The sequence below is a fragment of the Syngnathoides biaculeatus genome, chromosome 14 (assembly GCF_019802595.1).
Source record: "Syngnathoides biaculeatus isolate LvHL_M chromosome 14, ASM1980259v1, whole genome shotgun sequence".
Taxonomy (NCBI): domain Eukaryota; kingdom Metazoa; phylum Chordata; class Actinopteri; order Syngnathiformes; family Syngnathidae; genus Syngnathoides; species Syngnathoides biaculeatus.
Window position 1 is genome coordinate 5,657,540 of NC_084653.1, and position 23,404 is coordinate 5,680,943.

The following is a 23,404-nucleotide window of genomic DNA, read 5'->3' on the forward strand; positions in this document are numbered from 1 at the left end:
CAAACAAATATGAGCGTTCATCTAAAGAATCCCATACTGGATCGGTCGTGGCCCGGGTTAACAACGCCCGCCCCTGGCACTGCTAACCTGCAGGGCGTCGGTGGAAATTCAGCTACTGTGGGTCGAAGACAAAGAAGAGGAGGAAACCGGATCCAGCGTGAGAAGAAAAAGAGGAATGCACAGAGCCTACAACTGAGTGTAGGGACTTTGAATGATCTTTTTAACACATTTTAATTATGTTCAAATGAAAATTAAGTATTTTTTTTTCTCAGTGACCATACACTGCTGCTGCAATACTTGAACAGAATATCAAAGTTGGTTGGCCTATTGACTCAAAGTTAGCTGAAAGTGCCCATCAGAGTTTGCCTATCTACCTACGCTACATCCACTTCCCTATAAATGAACATTTATGATTCTTGTTATAGTTATTGCCAAATTTTATATACAGTTTTTGCTTTGGCATGCATTTAACAGCCTGAAAATGCATTTTCATGTTTTGTAAACCCTTGGGGCAGATTTTGTATATCCTAATGTAGTTTAGTATAGTAAAATATAGCCATCAACATAACCTGAATGGATGCAGCACAGAGCCGCAGCAGTCTGAAGTCTCTGTGGGGGAGACATATTTTTACCTGTGACCCAGGTTTTCGATTAAATATTGAGTTTGGCCATCCAAAAATAGCCTCACTGTCATGCGAGCAGAACTGCAACTGATGGCATCTTAAAGTTACATTCAGCCTTTTAGAAATCCTTTTATAAACTCCACCTTTTCCAGATTTGACAACACTTTTCAATGTTTTATTTTCTGGTAAATGTCACCATAGACAGAACTTCATCAGAACCTTGACGGAAACACCCAAAAATTTACGCAAAAGTTAAAAGAGAATCTGATTCTTGTCTGTCTTGTGTTTAAATTGTTCATGGTGGCACTAATTCAGATAAGTACTGGTTTAAATAATTTAAGTTCATAGAAACACCTTTTGGTAGAATGCAGTACAATTGTACACCACTACATATTACAACCACAATTATAGGCATATTGTCAGTTTGGTGGCGGCACGGTGCCACGACTGGCTAGACCGTTAACCTCTCAATTCTGAGATCTGGGTTTCAAATCTTGGTACTGCCTTTGTAGAGTTTGCATATTCTCCCCATGCCTGTGTGGGTTTTCTCTGGGCACTTCACTTTCCTCCTGCATCCCAAAAACATGCATTAATTGGGGACGCTAAATTGCTCTTAAGTGTGATTGTGAGTGTGTGTGGTTGTTTGTTTTATTGTGCTTTGTGATTGGCCGGCAACCAGTTCACGGTGTACCCTGCCTCCTGCTCGATAACATCTGGGATAGATTCCAGCACTCCTGCAATCCTTGTGAGGATAAGTGGCTAAGAAAATGGATGGGTGGATCTTCACAAGACTGTAAATGATATATCCTGCATGCTAATCCACCAGACTCTAACTGTTTCTGCCTGTTGTTGAAATGAAACCCACAGAGAGAAATGTAAGAATTTCTGTTATCTTTGTGTGTTTGTGCATGTGCATGAGTGTGTGTGTACGCGTGCGTGTATGCCTGTGTGACATGCTTGACTAATTGTGCTTCCTGTGCAAATCAAAATGTCTGTGCATGTTTGTATGTGTACCCTGAAAACTATTGGTGTCTTTTTCTGGCCCAGAGGCCCCCAATACAACACACACACACAGGCATACACGTGCGCACACACAGTTGAGGGGCCACTTTAACTGCTGAGCCGTACAGCTCTTTGATATAGGAGATGAGTAGGAAGACTTCCTTTCTCACACACAGGGTTCACACACAAACGTCCTTTTTTGTTTTTCTTTGACCAAATGGTGACTCTCTAAAATTAATGGAAATAATCAGGACCTTCACAACCGTGTGCAATAAACTGATCAGGCTTTAGAGACATAAAACTACCGTACAGTATTTTGCAGCAAAACAATCGCTAAAACATCAGAGACAAGAGACCCGTGTGTGTCTATATGTATTTGTCTCAATGTTCGAATATTGTTGGTGTACTGATTACTACTAATATCCATGTTTATGGGCTTTCTCCAGTGTTACTTTAACCATGCTGCACAATGTCAATGGGTCATGAACAGATGACTCATTTGAAACTGCAGACCTGAATATATCTGTATACATGTTCTAATATATGATATGATAAGCATCCATGTTAACTGATCCCATCCCAGAGCTGTCCTAAGCGGCCTTGTAAAACAGCGGCCACCCATTAATTATTTTAATCATTGCTAAAGATAACTGTCAACTTTCTGAAAAAAACTCGTAAAAAAAAAAAAAACATATACACATGGCGCAGACAATAGATGATGATTTCCATGTCAATACCTGCAACTCTTAAGGTTATTATGCACTGGGCAGTCGGGGGAAAAAGACTCATACGGTACTGTACTTTTGCCGGTGGCATCGTAGCTCAGCTGGTAAAGAGTTGGTCTCACAGTTCTGAGGTCCCGGGTTCAATCTGTGTGGAGTTTGCATGTTCTTCCCGTGACTGCGTGGGTTTTCTCCGGGCACTCTGGTTTCCTCCCACAACCCAAAAACATGCAACATTCATTGGACACTTTAAATTGCCCCTAGGTGTGATTGTGAGTGTGGCTGTTTGTCTCCATGTGCCCTGCAATTGGCTGGAAACCAGTCCAGGGTGTATCCCGCCTTCTGTCCGTTGACAGCTGGGATAGGCTCCAGCCACCCACGACCCTCGTGAGGATAAGCGGCAAAGGTAATGGCTGGACTGATGGATATATATAGGGATTTAAAAAAAAAGTACTTCCTGCTAGCCTCCCCCATTCTTCAGTTCTTTGCATCATCTATTTTGAAACTTCTCACTCTCCTTTGCTTCGTCTGGCAAGGCAGACAGTAGCAGACTTGTTTTTATTAATTCATAGTAAAGTCGCTTCAAGTCTGCATGACTGTTTTAGAGCATTTTTTTAAGCATAAAGGCAAGGGCCTTTGCCAGCCTGTTTTTATTCAACCATCATTTCTTGTTTTGACGTAACACAGCATAAAACTAATAAATTAACTCCGTAATACAAAAAATAAATGAAAAAATAGCAATATCCAACATGCACTTATTTACTAGGGGTGAAAGGTGTCATTATGGGACTGGCCTTCATTTATCCACCAACACACTTATTATTAAGAATAATATAAATTTGTGTCAAGTAAAAGGAAAGAAAAATTTTAAGAAACACTATTATGGAGAAATGCAAGTAGATTAGAGGCACATTGTGTGTTGCTGTTTCTGTTTCCTTCAAATGAGCTCAACACTTAATGCTCATCTGTGAAGAATTGCATCTATTAATTGAAACAATAAACAGCTACCTGTTTTTCTTCCATCTGATGGGTAAAAGCCTTAAGTGGTCTAATAGAGGGATGTCAACTATTTGAGTAATCATACCTTATTTACAAATTTTGAACAGTTTAAACCGATCTAGGCAACTCCAATTCAAATCTTCTCAGAAATAGGATGCATAAATGGATTCAAGGATCCTTTTCTGAACCTCTCTGCTCTCTAAATTGTGTGTTTACGTGACCCACTGAGTTTAGTACCATTGTTTCAAAGATTCAAGCTGCTCATTATTTGCTGAGCCGGTTGTGTTACTGGTCTTGTTTTGGTAAAAACATCCTGGATGGTTCATGAGTGCCTGTGTCAAAGGTCAGTATTTGGAGTAAAACTATATGAGCGGCCCGAGGGTGACTTTGACAGAGACAGATGGCTGGCTGCTATGAGAACAGTATCTCAATGGACCCTGCCAGATAAACTCAACAAGCTACAGAATGTTGCATTTTCTGTAATGTTAAACGAACACTTGACAATGCACTAACAATTCATTTCTAATATGGTATCCAAACTAGCCTGTCAGTAATATACTATAGTTTCTGGTAGTCCAGATGCACATTTTTTCTTCTTCACAGTTTGATGTTTGGATAACTGATCTTTAGCGCACTACATTCACACACGGTTCCAATATGATTATTCATGCATTCTTTTATTATATTTATGCACTCTCTTTTTTTGTTGGGAACACGTGAATTGTTGACTAAACACTGCCATGCTGCCAAGCGCCTGGTCAGGAGCACCCAATCAGGAGTGCCCAATTGGGAGGGGTCAAAGAGGTGCCCCTAAACAGCAGCACTTAAATGGGAGAAACCAAACGGAAGCAAGCACTCATAAACATTCAATTGGATCTTTCCATTAATTTAGACTTATAAGGGTTAAGGAAAAGCACAGCATAAATAGAGCACAGACAGAGTATATATAGGTTTCTATAAGCTCTTTATTGACTAGACTCTGTGAAATACTCTATGCCACTAGAAACATTTCTGCTTAATTGTCATTTTATAATCTGTAAACATCATGTGAATATGCACACACAGCCACATTTTGGACACAAACTGGGTGCTTGGACCAATCTGTCAATCAACACATTTGGTAATGATTCCTTAGCATCCATCTTTTGCTGTAGATTCTGTGAAGAAGCATCAACACAAAAAACAGTTGTCATGCACGATGTGGACAAAAGGATTCAGAAACACAACTTGACTAGTCCAATAAGTACTAAGGACTCTGTTTGGAGAAGGCCTTAGTCTGTTCCCTGTTAGTCCAGTCTGGAAGAACAAGGTCATCAATCATTATTGGAATGAACAAGATAAAAATTCAAATAGACACATCAAAAGTACAGTTATACGAGGAAAGGTTTGCCCAACTTCACTTTGCACATATTGTAACTTGGATTGTGTCCGATTACTTTTGTCCATGTAGTGTCTCTGGTTAGTTGAGCAAGACCAAAAAATACAACATAGCAAGAGGTCATGTACAGCACAGCAGCGATTAAAAGATACACAACATGTTGACAGTGATGAGTTCCTACCAGAGTGTCTGCACTTGTTCAAGTGATTCAGCATTCATGCACACACACACACACCACACACACACACACACCACACACACACACACAGGAACAGTGCCCTTATTAAAAAGCCATGCGCAGCCAGTGTAGCAGTGAGGGCAGTCTCAGTGCTTCATATTTTAATCATGATCGTAGCAGGCCAATCTCAGCTTCTCCGTCCATGTCCTCAGCGTCCCTCACTCTTCGGCACATGAAGACACCTCTGTATTTTAAAATCTGCTATAATTTTGGTATGTCAAACGTGAAAACCAAGATCTCGTTTTGACTTCTCACCATTGTTTTTCAGCTTTTAGGGAAGTCATTGAACCCAAGTAAAACATCTTTTCTTGGGAAAACATCCAACAACTAATCAATTTTCTATACCACTTGTCCTCATTAGAATGAACTGGAGCCATTTCCTGCTACTTTTGGGTAAGGGGTGGGGTGCATCAGCTAAATGGAATAATTCAGTCTACCTGCCCCATAATTCCTCAAGTAGTGGCTGTCCCTCAATATGCCATTTCCCCATCAGTCATCCACTTAAAACATATCAATACCTCCATCAAATACTATATATATGGTCCTTTGTGTCATACCCGAAGGCCCCTAGTAAGTCTGGCCTCACTGGTCTCATCATTATTCACACTTCTGATTGCTTAACAATATGACATAGAGAATAACGTGGAAAAATGTTCAGCGCCTACAGATAGCTGAGCTCACAGTGATACAGTACATACTCCAGGGCAATGACATTGAAAGGGAAAAATATATATTTTTGTGACAGGCTTTGGAACCTTTCTGACACACCTCATAATTATCTCTGCTTATAGTGGTTATCATCGCTACACAGATATGGAAGGGTTAACTTTTGTAACCCATTGTAACTACTTTAGCTACTAACCAAAATAGTGGAATCTACCAAATGTATTTCATTCCCATCAAAAGAATGCTGTACGTGAAAGAGTGAAAACCTACTCATGTTGTAAATGAGTTCCCTGCACAATGTTAAAGATGATGATGATGTCTTATTTGCATTCCAGTAGACTCCAAGCTGCTGTTGCTCCATAATAATTGTCATCCAATTGAATTTTTCATACACCATTCCATTTCTAAGAGTGCAACTCCTCATTTGGGTCACAGGTGAACTGGATCTGGGATACAAAGACTGACAAGACATGAAGACGAACAAGCACTGAAACTCTCATTCACACTCACAGACGATCCAGAATCTTAAAATAATCTAGCGGTGGGAGGAAACGGGAGTGCCCGGAGAAGACCCACGCAGGCACAGGTAGAACATACAAGCTCCACATAGGCGGGGCTGGGATTTGAACCCTGGTCCTCAGAACTGTGAGGCCAACACTCTAACCAGTTGCATCACTGTACCGCCTCCTCCTAGTATCAATTGTCAAATACTGGTATGGTATTTTCATTTAATATCAACAGGGTTTATGACTCCCTTGGCGTATAATGTTTCACGAGTACGAATGGCATGCAATGAACTCGTACACGATCCAACCATAGAAGTGTTTTGTATTTCACACATTTTATTTGGGGTGGGGGGGGGGCATAGAGACTGTGAGTGATCTGACTTGCATAAAGTTCAAGTTAGTTCGGTATCGTATGAATAGCACTCCCTATTCTGTATTTCCCAAATCACATTTTTATTTATTAATTTTTTTTTTACAAATAAAGGATGCCTAAAGTCTGCCTCAAAGTCTTCAGTCACTAGTTGTGGAAATATGGCACTATACAATAAAATAGTGAATATAAAAATGTTCTGGGTTAAAATCTCAATTTCTTTGCCAAAAGATAACAGTCAATAAAGTTGAGAACAAAGTCCAAGTAAAGTACAGCAGGATGGGCAATAGAATAAAAGGACAAAAGGCTAAGTCTATGAGGTCATATTTTTTTTAAAATTAATTAATTAAAAGGCGAGTAGGTGTGAGTGAGTGCTGAATGATGGACAAAAAGAGGAAACAAAGAAAAAATTATGTGGACAAAAATAGGAGACAAGCGATTTGTTGTGAAACGTTAAAGACATGCACGCACACGCATGCCCACCACACACACACACGCGCACACACCCAAGTGAGTGTCCTTTTGCTGAACCTCCACACATATACATATCAGCACAAATGGCGTTCAGGTTCAGGACACCCCTTGGGGTGAGCTGTCATCTCCATGGTTACTGTCCGAGTTCAGCATTAGGGCACAAAACATACACACAACCTAACACACTCTAAACCCACGCGCATTGCACCTATTGTCCAGCTACACATGCATGTGATAAACGCTAACAATATAATTTCTCTGCACGTGAGGTCTTTCCCACTATTTCTCTCTGTTTCTGGTCAGCCTCTGAGGGGGCCTGTCCCTTTTTTAGTTGATTCTTCGGTACTTCCTGTGCCAGAGTGCGGTTGGCAGGTTCTGGCATCCCTGGTACCACCGCCGCATCTCGCTGTCCGTCAGTGGTGGTGTAGCATTGCATGGGGCTCCTGCCATGGTGATGTTTAAGAGCCCGGCCCAGTGGTCCAGGAGGTGGGAAGCACCCGCAGTCTACAATCAGGTTGTTAGTATTGTTATCAGGAGAATTTCGATGGACTTGAAATTGATCAAAGTTTTCTTGAAAATTGTGTATGAATACTGAGAGATGCTATCACCATAACATCAAATATATAATTAATTTAAGACTAATATTTTTGATACACCAAAGGATTTATAATTAAATAAAAACTTTGAAGTCGTTTAGTAGTAGAAATAGTAAACAAGTTATTCTCAACTGGTGAGTCACAAAGCCATTTTAGGTGGGTCTCAAAGAGCTAGCGGGTAGACATTATTTTGACTGTTAAAACTGTGAATTGCTTTAGTCTGCAGACTTCCTAAAAAGAGGGCACAATAATGATGTAGCACTTTCCTAAAGAGAACACGTTCCTGCAAAAACACTGAATTTTGGACACGCAGTTATGGTCATCCTCAGTTTCTTAATAGGATGCTCTAAAAGGCACTTTAAGCATGTAAGCATGATATAGTTAAGTTTGAAAATATGACATTCATATATTTTCAAAGGATATTTCTGAGCAATGTATGCCCTTAATTGTGCCTAAAATCTGTAAAAGTGGTTCGTAATTTGGCAAAAATAGAAAAATTCGTGTTCCAGGGTGACAACAGTTGAGAACCAATGTTCTAATCCACTGTTGTTACTGCTGCATCATTACTTAGGTTTTTCTAATAATTGAGAAAACATCTGATGTAAAACAATGAAAAAGTGTTCCATGTAAGTTTTCTTTGAGTGGTGTTTAGCTCGACTCAATATAATACCTTCTCCAGGTGGTCCAGCAAGCAGGTTAAGGGTCCGATGTGAGCCCAGGTGCTGTCCTCCCAGCCTGTACTCATACTCTGGCTCTGGTAGTTTTGTGTCTGCGTTTTCTGGCTTTGGATCAGAACTACATTGAGATGTTTCTGGGAGCCTCGCAGCCTTTTGAACAGAACACCGCTGTAGCTCTGATCCACGAACAACAAAACGCGGGCTGCCCTACAGCCAGCCAGATCAGTCAACAGCTCGCTGACCGAGTAGCGTTCTTTCAGATCAGCCTTGAAAGGAGAAACAGGTAATTGTGAACAGGTTAAAGTCTTTACTTTAGTTTCTTGGTGCGCTGCCTCAATCTGACTAACAACTGTATCTGGGTTCGTATCTCCCTCTATCTTACAATGCCATTGAGGTTGGCATCCCACAGCAGCATAGTGCCGTCGTTGCGCGTTGGCGAGTTCAGGTAGAGCACCAGTGAGTCGGCGCAGTGCTGTTTTCTGCAGACATATGACACATGGTTGCGGATCACCGCTTTCTCCGTGGCTGAGTGGGCACCCTCCAGGTCTTCTGCAGTGGAAGAACATGGCCAAATAAGTTACTCACACTGTCACATTTAGAATGAAGTAATACTAATGTCTGTATGAACTTACCTGAAATGTGACCACTGCTGGCAAAAAATGTCTTTATATGGTCTTTGTGGAAACCATTGATCCGGAGCATTCTGTAAAACTTCTGAAGATTATGCACATGCCGTTGGAATGTCATCTGTTCCCGCCACCCCCCTGGCAATAAAAAAACAAAACTGTCACCTGATCTATGAAAGGATTGGTCTTCCAACAACTTTCTATTAGAGACTGAGACGAAATGGCAACCGTGCGCAGATTCGTTTGCACATCACTAACCCATACCAGAGATAAGCACAGCATGGTCGCATGTCTGGTAAAGACGGCAGGAGAGGTGAGTGGCCAATGGCTGCTGGTGACAACGTCTGGTGTTTTTGTTCAGTTCACAGCTGGAGATAGGCAAACTGGGGGACCCCATAGGTACCGATTGAGGGCACCTGGAAAATTCTGCATGATCTGTTGTAAACAAGGATATGAGGTCTCTTCAAAATGACACATGAACACGTCCTCACTCTGCTCTAGAGCATCGAAACTTACCAACACATTTAAGTCTCTGGGTCTGGTTGCCATCTCCAACTCCGACTACTAAGGGGAGGAAGTGGACCTCACAGAGTCGTCCATTGACCGGACTGCTAACGGTACCTCCACGTGGAGCTCCGCCCACCCGCCAGCTGTGCCCATGACCCAAAAGCCTCTCAGGCCCAGCCTGTTGACGTTTCAGCTGGTTCTGACACCGACCTTTCAATGCCTGAGTCAAGCACTCCTCTCCTGAAAGTGCATACAATGCATACAAATGTTTCAAAGAGTTCTTGAAACTTTTGTAATGGGATGACAACCATTGTTCCTTTGTAAGAACCATGAAGAAGGACCTATGACTTTACAGTCAAGGTCATGCAGGATATGACTCGAGTCAAGGGTGATAGATCATTTCTTCTTCATTCATTCCAATTTGCATTCATGAAGTGATGTCAGAAATTGCTTGATTTGAAACATTACATTTCCAGTTGTGACACAGGGTGTACTATAACTCTGTACATCCATAATTCCATCTCACCATCCATTCATCCACGCAACCATTACCTATGCTGCTTATCCTTCAAGTCACATTAGAAGCTGGAGCCTGTCCTTGAAAAGGGGAAATGTAGACAAGATCGCCAGGCAGGGTGATTGTGAATGATGTGAGCTAGTCTTCATTGCAATCTTTAATGTTTGAGTAAGAGTTTCCTTTTACGGTGGGGTTGTCCCATTTGGGGGTTTTAAGGTGGCTGTGGAGGCCAATAATTGATCCGCATATACTGCTGTAGTATGGGTATGGGAAGATTGAAGTACAAGGTGTAGGTGGAGCCTTTTCCTGTCTGTCTTTTCACTATTGCCGCTTTGCCGCCGCGGCCCAGCGTGTCACAGACTCATTCACTACACTCGTCCAGTGGTGCCTGTTCAGCGTAAGGTCCTCCTAGTTGCAGGATGTGATGTTGAACTGTTTCAGGTGAGTCTTACAATTGTTTCTTTGGGCTCCCACAGGTTTACTATCATTCTTCTAACTGTGAGTACTTTACAGGCTCCACTTTGGGAAAGATTGTTTGCCCTGCGGATGTCAAAGCCTCTCATCTGGGTTTTTGTTGCATTATAATGGTACTGATGCTGGGCATTTTTGTTTCCTCTGTTTTGGATTTCTATCTCTCAAAGTATTTTTGGAATCAATTTTCCCATTCAGGTTAAAAGAGGTTTAAAGATAGCCAAATTTATCCCTGTCAACCAGCAGGGGGGTTACCCTTGTGTGCCTGTGCATATATTAAAGCCCAAGTGTCCTACAAATGTTCTAAAATAGATATTGTAATGAAAAATACATATAACATTATTCACTTCAATGTCTATACGAAAAAAGAAGGAGCAGAGAACGCGTCATCCCTGCACAAAGTTGCAGAAGTTTCATTCTACGATATCCAAGTGGTCGCCATATTGGCTGCATCCTCCGTCCGTGACCTCACCCGGACATTCGGCAATGAAAACATGCGGTCCACCTTAACTATGGGAGACAAACGCGCCCCTCGTGACACAGAAGCTCTTTTTGAAAAGGAGAACGCCACACAACCGAGTGAAGTTACCGGCGCAATATAACACTATTGTTTCGAGCCCTTGGGGCAATATTACCCTATTGTTTCGAGCCATATTTAGATGATATGCGATCACAGCCAAACCCCATCCCATCCGATCCACTTTCGCGGCGGAGATGAGCCATCGCGGCTCATTGCAGCCAGCCGGTGTGGCTTATGACAGAGCTGAGTGGTGCTGCTTTAGGGGGTTGTTCATAGACGCCGCAGTAGCGATGAACAACACAATTGAACCGGGGCGCTTTCCAGTGCGCACGCGGCTGAGTGAGCCATTCTTGGCTGGGTTCTTCAGAGTCACCCCTGTCAGCAAAGCCCGACGTGCAGCCTTCGCAGAAGCCGTGACCGCCGAACACGGCGCCTCGGCCGGTGTGGCTGATTTTTGGCGCCGTGGTGGCATATAATGGAGTCAAGCCATGCTGCTTTGGGGGGATGTTCATAGCCTCCGCAGTACTCGATGAACACCGTCGAGCTGGGGCGCATTATTGCGCGCACGAGGCTGAGTGAGGCATTCTTGGCTGGGTTCTTCAGATTCGCCGCCATCCACGCACCAGCCTGACGCCGTCCGACGCGCACATCGACATATTTCGTACGCGGATCTTTTGTTACGTTATGAGAGACCGATTACGTGGTCCGCCCCAAACTATTATTTTTTTTAGTAGCTGTGTACACACCTACCTGTCATTCGGAACCCACAAAGCTCTCATCCTCTGCACCCGTACAATCCATTTTTCACAATGAACCGGGTCTCTTGTAAACTTATGAAGGGTAAATCCAGTCTCCCGAGTGTTCAAGCAATGTCCAGCAATGCAATGAGCTGGCATTTTGGGCAATGAGCCGGCATTTTGGCTAACACAAAGGAACAACGAGCTACCTTCCCGGAGGTAAAACTAATGACAATAAACGAGTTCACTTGGGGGCGCCACTGTCCTTTACGCCACTTCCTGCTTGTTCTCGAAAACAAATCCCTCGAGAGGATTTTCATGGCAGGAGTTACAAAAAGCTGTATACGTCAAAATCATGTTTTGTGGTTAAAAAACACATGGGCACATATTGGCTGACGTTTTTTCATTAATAACATACTAAAAATGATCCATTTCATGACAGTAGCCCTTTAATATTTCACTGGTGTATCTTCGTGAGGCACACAGGCCAAATCTACCTGAACATCTGGATGCAACCCTTTCCAAAGTGGGGGTCAGTAATTTGAACTCCACAGGTTAATTTTAGTGGGTTTGCAGAGATCCGATATTCACTTTCTGTCCCTCCCGACTGGACTATTTTATCCTGAAGGACTTTGTTTGCTTTCCCTTTATATCTGTTGTGATGTGTTATTATTCAACCCACCAAAATAACACGAGTTTGCATGTTGTCATGTCAACCCATGAGCAACGTTTGATTTACATGCCTCAAATGGACCAGGACACTGGAAAATAAGAGTCAATATAAAATTAATGGAAAAAAAACAGCTTTGATAATGATAACCCTGTTCATGTATTAATAATTCATGTGTTTACGTTTGTAGCTTTAGTATAAGTGGGGGCGCAGCATTGTACAACGCTGCAAACTACAACCACAAATCATATCACATTAAATTAATACTGTACCTTTTTAAGACTGCCTTTGTCGTCAAGCTCTTGTTGTATATCCAATTAGATACAGTTGTACACAACGTTGCAGTATTTGAGTGTTGAAACATCTTTGTGTATTACTGGCCCAGGGAAGATAACATTTTGCAGAACGTAATGAGCTATAGAAGGATGCTTTAAAAATCCCCCAGTTTCACTGACTCCTCTCCTACTGTTAAAGACAGAATTTTCAAACGTACTAAATAAAATACACTCACTTTGGAATACCACCATGACGATAAGTATAAAAACAACTTGTCATTTACAAGACCGTGAAGTAGAATAACTTTACTCACAATTTGTACCACTTTAACAGTAAATGGAATACTGTAGACTACATTTCAAAGATTTAAAGTGTGTGCATGCATTGTAATTAATTTTGATGTTGAGCACATTCTACCTATTCCATGATGCTGATTGACTTCCAAATCTCACATTATAAAACCTAACCCTCACCTCCACACTCCTATATCTATCTATCTATCTATCTATCTATCTATCTATCTATCTATCTATCTATCTATCTATCTATCTATCTATCTATCTCTATCTATCTATCTATCTATCTATCTATCTATCTATCTATCTATCTATCTATCTATCTATCTATCTATCTATCTATCTATCTATCTATCTATCTATCTATCTATCTATCTATCTATCTATCTATCTATCTATCCACACACATGCATACACACACACACACACACACAAGTATAAAAAAATAACTGAGAAAACTGAAATAAAGTCAAACAACTCATATTTTCAGCACACTTGCTGGAGACATAATGGCAAAGGAACAGGAAGGTGTTTTCAGAGACATATTATCTCAGGTGAATTTCATAGAAAACGGTGTGATAAATGAACTGCATCACATATTTTACTGTCCACCCAGAAGGAGAACCTTTCTTATGTTGCAGTAAGTTTTACTTTTGTCATCAACCTGGTTTGTTCCCTTCTACTGCAGAATAATCATTTTAACTAAACAAACATAATAAGAAAAACACTTTGTGGAGGTGTCTGTTTTGCACCAAAGAAGAAGATGAGGAGTTAAGATGTTCACTTTTGTAACTACGGGTATGCAGCGATTGGGTATCTCAGAAGGATCTGGCTTTTGTGGACATATGCACTTGACTGAGTCCCATTCTAATTTGTGTTTGATCCAAACATGGTGGATTTGAAACACAAATCACCTAGACTCACCCAGGTAAATGCCATCCAGGTGGGAACATCTCCTCTTAGTCACATTGAGGTCCACGTAGAAGAGGCCAACAGGGTGTCCAAAATTCTCACCAGGACTCGGGTCCAGCACTAGCACTGCGTCGTGGGTCATGGAGGCAGGTAAAGGCAGCTGGTACCTATGGCGACTCTCCCTCCCATTCACCATTGGGCTGATGCTGAAAGCACCCCGGAATTTGGAGCTGATCATCCCACTGGAGGAGTAAGAGTCCGGGAGGATAGCCAGAACTTTGTCAGAGACACCTGGATCACAAAGTAAATCACTTATGTTCATCCGTCCATTCTCGATGCATCTTCTCCGGTACAGAGTCACAGAGAGCTGGAACCAACTGGGATTTGCCAGTTCTTTGTAATACTATGTACAGTACATATCAGAGACGTTTTACTAGAAAACGTTATGCACAAAAAATCCATTTGAAATTAATTATTCCATCCATTTTCAAAGCCGCTCATCCTCATGAAGGTCACGAGAGTGCTGGAGCCAGGCCGGACGACAGGCAGGGTACACCCTGAACTGGTTGCCAGCCAATCACAGGTCACATAGAGACAGACAACAGTCGCACTCACAAGTTCACCTAGTGGCAATTTAGAGTTTCCAATTATTGCATGTTTCTGAGATGATGGGGGAGGAAACCGGCGTGCCCGGAGAAAACCCGTGAAGGCACAGGGAGAACATGCAAACTCCACACAGGGAGGGCCGGGATTTGAATCCCGGTCCTCAGAACTGTGAGGCCAACGAGCTCCAGCTGCCTCACCATGCCGCCGTACAAAATTCAATGATTTTTAACTGGAATAAATTTTGCAGTTAAAGGTCACATATTTTAGGCATCTGGACTTCTATAGAGTGACTCTCTAACATGAATTTATTATTTAACGAAAAAAAAACATTGATTTTGTGATACTGGTGGATGTCTAGAAAAGGCCCCCCTGACAGCTACAACTATTTGAACCAGTTTTGTCTTCCCTTTGTCCATATTTGGTTGTGACAGCGCCCTTTCTTTTGATTGGTTCCCTCTGTGTGGAAGACCTCCTTGTGAAAACATGCATGTTTGTTTTGATGACTGGTCTGGATCGCTCGGAGATCTTCACTAGTGACGTAGATACATTTAGCTTAATCAATTCAAATGACTGAATAATGAAGTCAGGTCGAAGCATCTGTGAAATGGAAAAATTATTTAGATCTCACAAGCGTAGCGGGAGTTCTGAAGCCTATCCCACTATCTACCGGCAGAAGGCGGAGTACAACCTGAAGTGGTTGCCAGCCAATAGCAGGGCACATGGAAGCAACTAACCATCTGCTCTCACAATCACAACGAAGGTCAATTTAGTCTCCAATGAATGCATGTTTTTTGGACATGGGATTAAACCAGAGTCCCTGGAGAAAACTACACACAGGCAGGGGGAGATGCATGCAAATTCCACCCAGGCGGGGCCAGGATTGAACCTGGATACTGTGAGGTAGGGGATCTAACCAGTCACATTTTAAAAAATACTGTATATTAAGAAAAGCTGGTTAGGATGTACTTTAAAACTGTTCTTCCATCCAACAACTGTGAATTACCTGTTTATCTAACTTTCACTTTGACATTCTAGTACATATCGATAAAAGGTGTGGAAGGAAACTCTAACCTTAATGTCAGCCTAAGCCCAAACCAACCCCTAAAATGCTTGAAACACTACTGTGAATCCAAAACACCATCATGAATCCATAGTTTCATTCCCGAACATGAAACTCAAATTTCAAACCCTAACCTAATTACAAACTCAAAGTGTAAATTGTGTCTTGAAACCATAATTTGAATCCCTCAAATTGAAACCGGAGCTCTCTCTTGAAACCCTACTTGGAGACACTATCTTGGGCTTGAAACTCCAATTTTAAACATTTGTTGTGGTTTGAAATCCTGCTTTGAAACCCGAATCCTAGTTTAAAACTAACCTTAATGAGAAACCCTGACTCTGTCATTACCTTAACATAAACACTATCCCAGACACAAACTCCAGTCCTGAAACCCTGATTTGTAGCTCTAACATTGAAACCCTAACACTGTACTTGGCAACCCCAACGCAGGCTTTAAACCTGATCCCACAGCGCCTGCACCAAAGTCAGGTATGTCTACAATTAGTAACCTCTGTTTTGAAACCAAAAACTGAAATAATTATCCTTTTATGAAACCCGAACCAGCATTAAAAAGCTTAATTTGAAACCCTAACTTTCCACCCTAACCCCGTGTTGAGACACTAATTTGAAATCCTAAACCTTGTTTATAAACCTACCAGAGGCTTGGGTCCCCAATTTGAACCACTGACCCCCAGTTTCAGACCCTAATTTGAACATGAATCCTTGTTTGCAAACCTAACTGATGAGTGAAACTTCCGCTTGCCACCCTAACTTGAATCCCTAACCCTGCCAGTTCTTATGGAAAATTTATGAAAAAATACAATCCCTCCTTTCATTTTCATTTCAGCAATACTTGTCCTACACCCTGTAAAATATACACCCTGACTGGTTGCCAGCCAATTGCAAGGCACGAATAGACAACCAATCATTCAACCTCACATTCGAACCTACGGGCAATTTAGACTCTTTTCAATTAAGCTACCATGCATGTTTTTAGATGTGGATAGAAACTGGAGTAATCAAAGAAAATCAATGAAGGCACCTACTGAGGATAAATGTCATGCAAGATGGATGGATGGATGTTCGGGGCCTTGTTATAAGTTTCAGTGATGTTTGAATTATTTTTAGAAATACATGGTGTTTTATCCAGCACCTCTGAGTAGACTGTACCTAGGGATGCTAACCCCTGTTGAATACCTGATTATTTTTTTCTCATGAAGTTATCACTTCTATGTCATTTTCATATAATTTGATCAATGATGACAAAGACATGAACCACTGAATTTCCTTTTCAAAGTCAATTTATTCTACAGATGTGAGTATATGAATAATTCGCATTTTTTATACATCAAAAGCTCATAATCGTTTCCATGAAGAAAAACAAAAGTTTTCAAACTCTTAATTCCAGAATATATTTACTGTTTGGTGTCCGAACTCGAATGTTATGATTTCCAGTATGTGTTCAGAAAATGCTCATTGCATTCTGGGATATATTGTATTTTTCTTCTATTGCTTTATATTACTTTTCCATGAAAACTAATACAACTTCATCTTAGTGACTTCATAGTTCCTTTTTGTTGTTGTTATTGTTGTTCTTTTACAAACGGAGCTTCTTTGTCACTCAAGTTGTCTTGACAATTAATCTCACAGGAGAAAGCCTCATTATGTTGTTGCAAAAGACTAGAGGGCTCTGAACTGAAGATGAATAGATGAACTGAACTGCTAAGATGTGGTAGCATTTTGTGTTCACACAATAACAGACAGCAAAATATCATTCCATCCCTCCATTTTCTGAGCCGCTTAACCTCATGAGGGTCGTGGGACTGCCGGAGCCAATCCCAGCTGTCATCAGGCAGGAGAAAGGGTACACCCTGAACTGGTTGCCAGCCAATTGCAGAGCACATCGAGACAAACAGCCGCACCCACAACCACACATAGGGGCAATTTAGTCTCCAATGAGGGCATGTTTTCAAGATGTGGGAGGAAACCGGAGTGCCTGGAAAAAACCCCATGCAGGTACGGGGGGAATATGCAAACGCCACACAGGCGGGGCCGGGAATTGACACACGCTGTAGCCACACCACCGTGGCACTTCTAGCAAAATATTATTTATTATTTCTGAGACGTGAATGAATGTGTATGTCTTCAACATTATGATTATATAGAGTGGAATGGTTTAACGAGTTCTAAAGTAATCTATGCACTTATATCTGCCGATTTTGAAGGGCAACATGTAAATTGTGGAACTCGAGATATTTATGAAGCTTTTTGTCTTTAGCTCTGTCAATAAGGATTGGCTATACTATGAATGCCTACCCCTTCATTATCTGTGCCACATATCCTCACTAGGGTCACAGGAATGTTAGAGCCTATTGAATGCCTAAAAAATTAAACCATCAATAACTTTTTCGAACAAAAATAGACATTTTAAGTGTGGTTGTTTCAACATGGGAGGAAAATATATAATCAATGCAGCATTAGTTTTGTTCACTTTACCAATAAAATTCATCCATCCATTCCCTTAACTGTTTCTTCTCACTAAGGTCGCATCTGTGCTATTGCTTCCCTCAGCTCATCTTTGGGTGCCAAGCGGGGTACACACTGAACTGGTTGCCATTTACAGTCACATTCACACCTACAGACAGCGTCTTCAATAAACCTGGCATTTATGATTCTGGAATATGAGAGGAAACGGAAAACGGAGAAAACCCAGGCAGGCACAGGCAGAACATGCAGTCTCCACACAGGAAGCCCGCGTTTGAAAATGCGACCTCAGAACTGGGAGGCAAACGTGCTAATTGCTTGTTCTCCGTGCCGCTTGCCATGAAAATGACCCACATATTCAAATTAGAAATGTTTAGGAATGCTGTCTAACAATATTTATCGAAGGTACGACCTTTGATCTCTCACCTGCAGTGGCAGTATGTGGTTCTGAGGCATAGACTGCCACAGTGGAAGGAGGCAGGTGGGCGAGACGCCTGCACTCGGTCTCGGAGTGAGAGGCAGCGTGGAGGCAGCGGTCCAACTGGTCCCACTGCAGGGACTGCAGGCCCGAGCGCACCCAGCGCTCCAGCTGCAGCTGGGGCGCACCTTTCGCCATCAATGCCACTGCCATCAAGTGGAGGGTGAAAATCAGGAAAGGATGTTTCATTTTTCCACTCAGCTTCTTCTGCTTCTTGATTTGTTCTGTCTTTGAGCTTTTTTTCAGATCACTTTCTATTGTTGCTCTCTCGTCTTCTTTTGTCATCCCTTTCTCACTTTAGCTTTTTTTTTACTCCCTTTCCCTATCTCCTTTTGCCTTTCAATAATAATTTTCTGTTTTTACTCATCCATTTTAAAACTGGTTCCTTGGGATTACACCTTGGTTACTAGATCTTCTGTGACTAATGTTTCTCTAACTACCATTTCCTTAATTTTCCGATTTTTTTCCAAAGTGGGGTTCGTTGTGTCCCTTTTACTCCTTAAACATGTCCTTTGAAATCTCCTTTTTTGTCTTCCACTTTTTTTTTTCTCTGTTAGCTTAAAATTGATTCAGATATACTTCATAGAAGATATTTGGATCATTTTAATGTCTTTTTCTTCTTTGAGAAATCACAAGCAAATTTTTTTTCTTCATTTAGTTTCCTTTATGTCTTTGTCTTTATTCTTCTTTTCTCCTGGATGTTGAAGACAAAATTGTGTTCCATAGTCATCCCAGCACAGGACAGAAAGTGTCTTTTTTTTTGCCTTTAATTTAAAGATTTTCCCTTTCCAATTATATTCCTGTCAGGCTCACAAGTTAAAAGATCATCCAGGAGGAAGACAATTCCATGTTTCATCTTCTTTTCTTTTTTAGTGCTGTTCACTCTTGGCTCTCAGTGACTGGACTGTAGCGACTCTTCAACCCCCTCTTTATTTCTCACTCTCTCTCTTGCAAGGTCGGGCATGCTGGGAAAGAGAAAGGGGGGGAGAGAAAGAGGGGGAAGGAAGGGAATGCTGATGGGGAAAGGTGAGATGGAGAAGAGAGAAGAAACTAAAGTGGGAAGTAGACCAGATGGATGAAAGATAGAGTACAGGACAGAGTTGACAAAAAAGGTTGTGGAAAGCAGGGAAGGAGAAAGACTCAAGAGTGTTGAGAATAGAATAGAATAGAATAGAATAGAATAGAATAGAGGTTACAGGTTCAAAACTGGGCATTCCTGTGTGGAGTTTGCATGGTCTCCTCCGCTTCCTGACACATTCCAAAAACATGCCTTTTAGGTTGATTAAAGACTCAATTGGAAATTGTTCTTTGTCTCCATGTGCCCTATGATTGGCTGGCGTTGTTGGCTGGTGACCAGTCCAGTGTGTATCCCACCTATTGCCCAAAATCAGCTGGGATAGGCTCCAGCTAAGTAGTTAAATAGGTGTAGAAAATGTACACTGAATTGTGTTATATACTGATTTGAAATGTGTATACTACTGCTGGATAACTCCAAAAATGTTATGAACAGAATCGTTGACAAAGGCCAACCATCACCAGAAACGAGTTCGACTTACTGCCGGGAATGTGGAGCAAACTCTGACAATGGTCATACAGGGACCGAACAGCCTGTATCTGCGGATTCAGTAGCCCATTCTCCCAAGTGGTGTGTGGAGATGAGTGCGAATATATCGAGTCGGAACAGCAGTCTGCCCTGCCAGAGAGATGACACTCCACGTCCCTAGAGCCAGCTTCTGTAGCTAGGGATCTGATCGCCAAGGACCCTGCCTTTGGCCACCACTCAGGGGGCACTGCACCCAACCCCTATAGCCCCACCCACAGGTGTGAGCCCATGGGGGGGGACCCATGTTACCCTTTCAGGCTGTGTTTGACGGGCCTCATGGGTGCAAGCCTGGCCACTAGGCACTTGCCTTCGAACCCCACCTCCAGGCCTGGCTCCACAGGGGGCCCCCGGTGACCTACATAGAAACAAGGGAAACATCGATCTTTCATCTTTCATCATTGGAGTCTTACAGCCGTGCTTTGTCTGGTCTCGCACCTAGGACCTGTCTCTCATGGGTGACCCTAGCAGGGGTCTAAAACCCCCGACAACGTAGCTCCGAGGATAATTGGGACACATAAACCCCTCTACCACAATAAGATGACCACCTCCAGGAGGCAAAAAAAGCAATAATGATGATAAATGTGTAGGGTTTTTTACATTGCTAATTTCTAACTTTCTAAAGCCATGTAAGAGAAGAAGATAATAATAATGGCTAAAACATTTACATGGAAGAAAAAAAAGGTTTTAAAAAGTATACTCAAGGGTCTCGTGTACACGTTTTTATTCTCTATAAATATTGTGTGTATATTGTACACTTCCCCATACAGACTGAGCCTGGTGAATGTGAGCTTTTATTGAAATGCCCACTCATACAAACATTGCTATTTGCTGCAACGCACTCCCACTTACTCATTTCACATCATTTAAGCCAACGTTCAAATTTTTCGCTTTCATCTTTGATGTCGTCACAAATGCTATATTGAAGTAACAGCACCTTCAATCGTCAAAGATACTGTACTGCAGCATTTAGCTTCTCCGGCACTTTCGTATCATTTTGCTGCGCATCTCGTGGCATCTTTGGGCATTTCATAAAGAGCACCTTAAACAGCGAATATGCAAGGTTTTAGCCAATAACAAAAAGAAAAGCCTAATAGACCAATTCAAATGGGGGGGGGGGGGGGAAACGAAACCTACACATTAATCATTATTTTATTTGCTGAGTGGCTGAATTAATCCACTTGGTTCTCCTACTGCATTTAGCTGGCAAATATAATTTCTATACAAGTAAATTAAAAAAAATGAAATGTGGTAAAAGCAACGCATTTGTCAACAGCGGTATGATGAAAATGATGAGTTATAACTTCGTTTTTAAATAGTTTCATGAAAGAATATACAGCACTTAAAAATTATAATCCATGTAGTTTGAAAAATGTATTTTAATTAAAGCTAAAAGAATGTACGTACGTTTATTAAAAAAAAAAAAAGATAACCACTATGCCGTGGTTTTGATGATTTTGTGGACTGTGTTGACGTTGGAAGCCGGCGGAGGGCGCACCAACCAAGTCGGAGCCGGAAGTCCCTAGTTTATCCGGAAGCAATCGAACTCGAAACGATCTCGAGCTGTGAAGCGTCACTCCGTTTCCGGATCGTCCGGTCGGCATTGCCAGTGTCACTCCAGCAACACTCTGTGACAAGTGAAAGAGCTGCCAGTTTATCCTCTTGGGGTGGTGAGAGGAACTCTGAAACAACGGGCTGCCCCACCTTCAGTACGAGCAGGTAAGTTTGATGTTATTTTTCCAACTTGTACAAAAGCATATGTCTTATCGTTGCGCTTTCCTAGCGCGGAGGCTCTTGTTGCCATGGCTTAGCGGTGATAAACACACGATTGAAAATTAGCTTAAAAGTGGCTTGGTAGCGGCCCCAAAAAACTGAGTCACAGGTGTCTGATGGAGCTATACTTTACATCTTCTTTAACATTTGTTTTAGCGTATTTCTGTGGCATAAAGAAATGTGAATATTCCACAAATCATGAGACTTGAACATGAGCTAACACCTCGTGACTCATCTTCAAACTTGTCATTTGAACTTGTTGGGCTCGAGCACACGTTACAGTAGTCTAGCAACAATCTTTGACGTCACATCCCATTTGTGTTTATTTAGATATAACCCATTCTTATCAAATTAGTACATTTAAGTCATCACAAATGACCCAAAGCAACTTGGGAAATGCAGTTCCTCTTTGGTACACAGTTTTATTTTATTTAAGACTTAGTTTTCCAGTTATGGCAGTTGTGAACAATTTTTCTTTTGCAATGCTGACTTGTCTGGAGACACCAGTATAAAATAAGGCAAAAAAGACAACCCAAACAAATAAAAACATGGAGTATACAACTAACAATATTTTAAGATGATATAGCAGTCACTGTGATTTGACGGGGCCAGACACACACTCGCAAATCTGCACAGTCAGCACAAAAAAACATGCGTAAAATTAGTTACGAGTAGAAATACATAGATATTAAAAGACATTACTTATTTTGTGTAGTCTTGACCAATATTCCCTCTAAACTGCCCCTTGTCTCGCACACTCAGCGCACATGAAAACCGATCCAGCGCAGTGAACCACAGCCTGACTTTTTTTTTTTTTTTTAAACACAGAAGCACACGGTCACAAAGAGCCACTGCTCAGCCTACTTTTATTTCCTTGTTTCCCTGACACTGCCATCCCCCGCTCTTAAAGGGGTACACTCATAATTACAAACAGAACACACACCCGCAACTTTTAATCTGCAGGCATGAATGGTGGACCACACCCATAACTTTATATATGCGGGCATGACTGACCACACTTATACATTTTTCAAATGTGAGTGATATAGATTTGGGGGTGTCAAACATTTAATTTCACAGGCTATATTCACTCATGTTGATCGCGAGTCTGTAGGACTGGTATGTTCTGTGCTTCATAAGATATAAATAACTACAGTGGTACTTCTACTTACGAACTTCTTTTTATTTCAGCTTGTCCTGTTAGGGGTCACCAAAGCAGACCTCAATGTAAGGCCCATTGCTGGTAACCTGTTTGTTGGTTCCGTGTAAATTTGTGATCGTAAACTGTAGGTTACGGAACAATATTCTCTAAAATGTTGTCTAAAATACAATACAGGTGACTCCATTCTTTTTCTGCAATTCAATCAGGTATTTGTAATCAGACATTGAATTCTCACGCATGACCACAGCTAAAGCTGTAGTCATATGATTTCTATAGTGGTTCTTGCTTGCTTTATAGAACATCTGTTGAATGGAGTTCTGTTTGCAAAAACCATGTGTGGGGCCAGTGCTTGCTGTCACAGTACAGTTGGAATCTCAGTTTCTAGGTTGGTCACTTGATGAGGACCCTTGATGACCAGTTTCAGGAGAGGGTTGTGAAAACTTTTTTTATTTGCCCAA

General features: G+C 41.6%; 2 protein-coding genes across 11 annotated transcripts in view; one reads left to right on the forward strand and one right to left on the reverse strand.

Moving 5' to 3' along the window:
• Positions 1 to 6,640: 6,640 nt before the first annotated feature.
• Positions 6,641 to 19,452, reverse strand: si:ch211-67e16.11 (uncharacterized). Of its 3 annotated transcripts, none has more exons than XM_061841851.1 (8): positions 18,360 to 19,452; positions 13,886 to 14,074; positions 9,394 to 9,624; positions 9,142 to 9,312; positions 8,884 to 9,015; positions 8,634 to 8,800; positions 8,245 to 8,517; positions 6,641 to 7,482 (listed from the first exon to the last, which is right to left on the reverse strand). In XM_061841851.1, exons 1-8 carry the CDS (start codon positions 18,694 to 18,696, stop codon positions 7,306 to 7,308), a joined length of 1,677 nt encoding a protein of 558 aa, XP_061697835.1. In that variant the 5' UTR covers positions 18,697 to 19,452; the 3' UTR covers positions 6,641 to 7,305. The 3 variants fall into 3 exon arrangements, with proteins under 3 accessions (XP_061697835.1, XP_061697834.1, XP_061697836.1); XM_061841850.1 differs by having other exon boundaries at positions 13,796 to 14,074; XM_061841852.1 differs by lacking the exon at positions 13,886 to 14,074.
• Positions 19,453 to 21,556: 2,104 nt separating this feature from the next.
• The window catches only part of ttll4 (tubulin tyrosine ligase-like family, member 4), a 33,574-nt gene continuing 31,726 nt past the window's right edge, over positions 21,557 to 23,404 (forward strand). For 4 of the 8 annotated variants that reach the window (XM_061842594.1, XM_061842587.1, XM_061842590.1 and 1 more), the window contains exon 1: positions 21,557 to 21,730. The gene's annotated coding sequence lies outside the window, so the exon portion shown is untranslated. Of the gene's footprint in view, positions 21,731 to 22,975; positions 23,012 to 23,404 lie in introns of all 8 variants that reach the window. The other 4 variants (XM_061842589.1, XM_061842593.1, XM_061842591.1 and 1 more) reach the window with 2 other exon arrangements.

What these genes read in the sequence shown, in the direction of transcription:
- si:ch211-67e16.11 (XM_061841850.1), bottom strand. Translation starts at nt 18,696, where the DNA reads ATGACAAAAGAAGACGAGAGAGCAACAATAGAAAGTGATCTGAAAAAA. An exon ending in CCATGCTGTGCTTATCTCTG is followed by an intron (nt 9,016 to 9,141) that starts GTATGGGTTAGT and finishes TTTTATTGCCAG; the next exon opens with GGGGGTGGCGGGAACAGATG. An exon ending in TGCTGGACCACCTGGAGAAG is followed by an intron (nt 7,483 to 8,244) that starts GTATTATATTGA and finishes ACCTGATTGTAG; the next exon opens with ACTGCGGGTGCTTCCCACCT.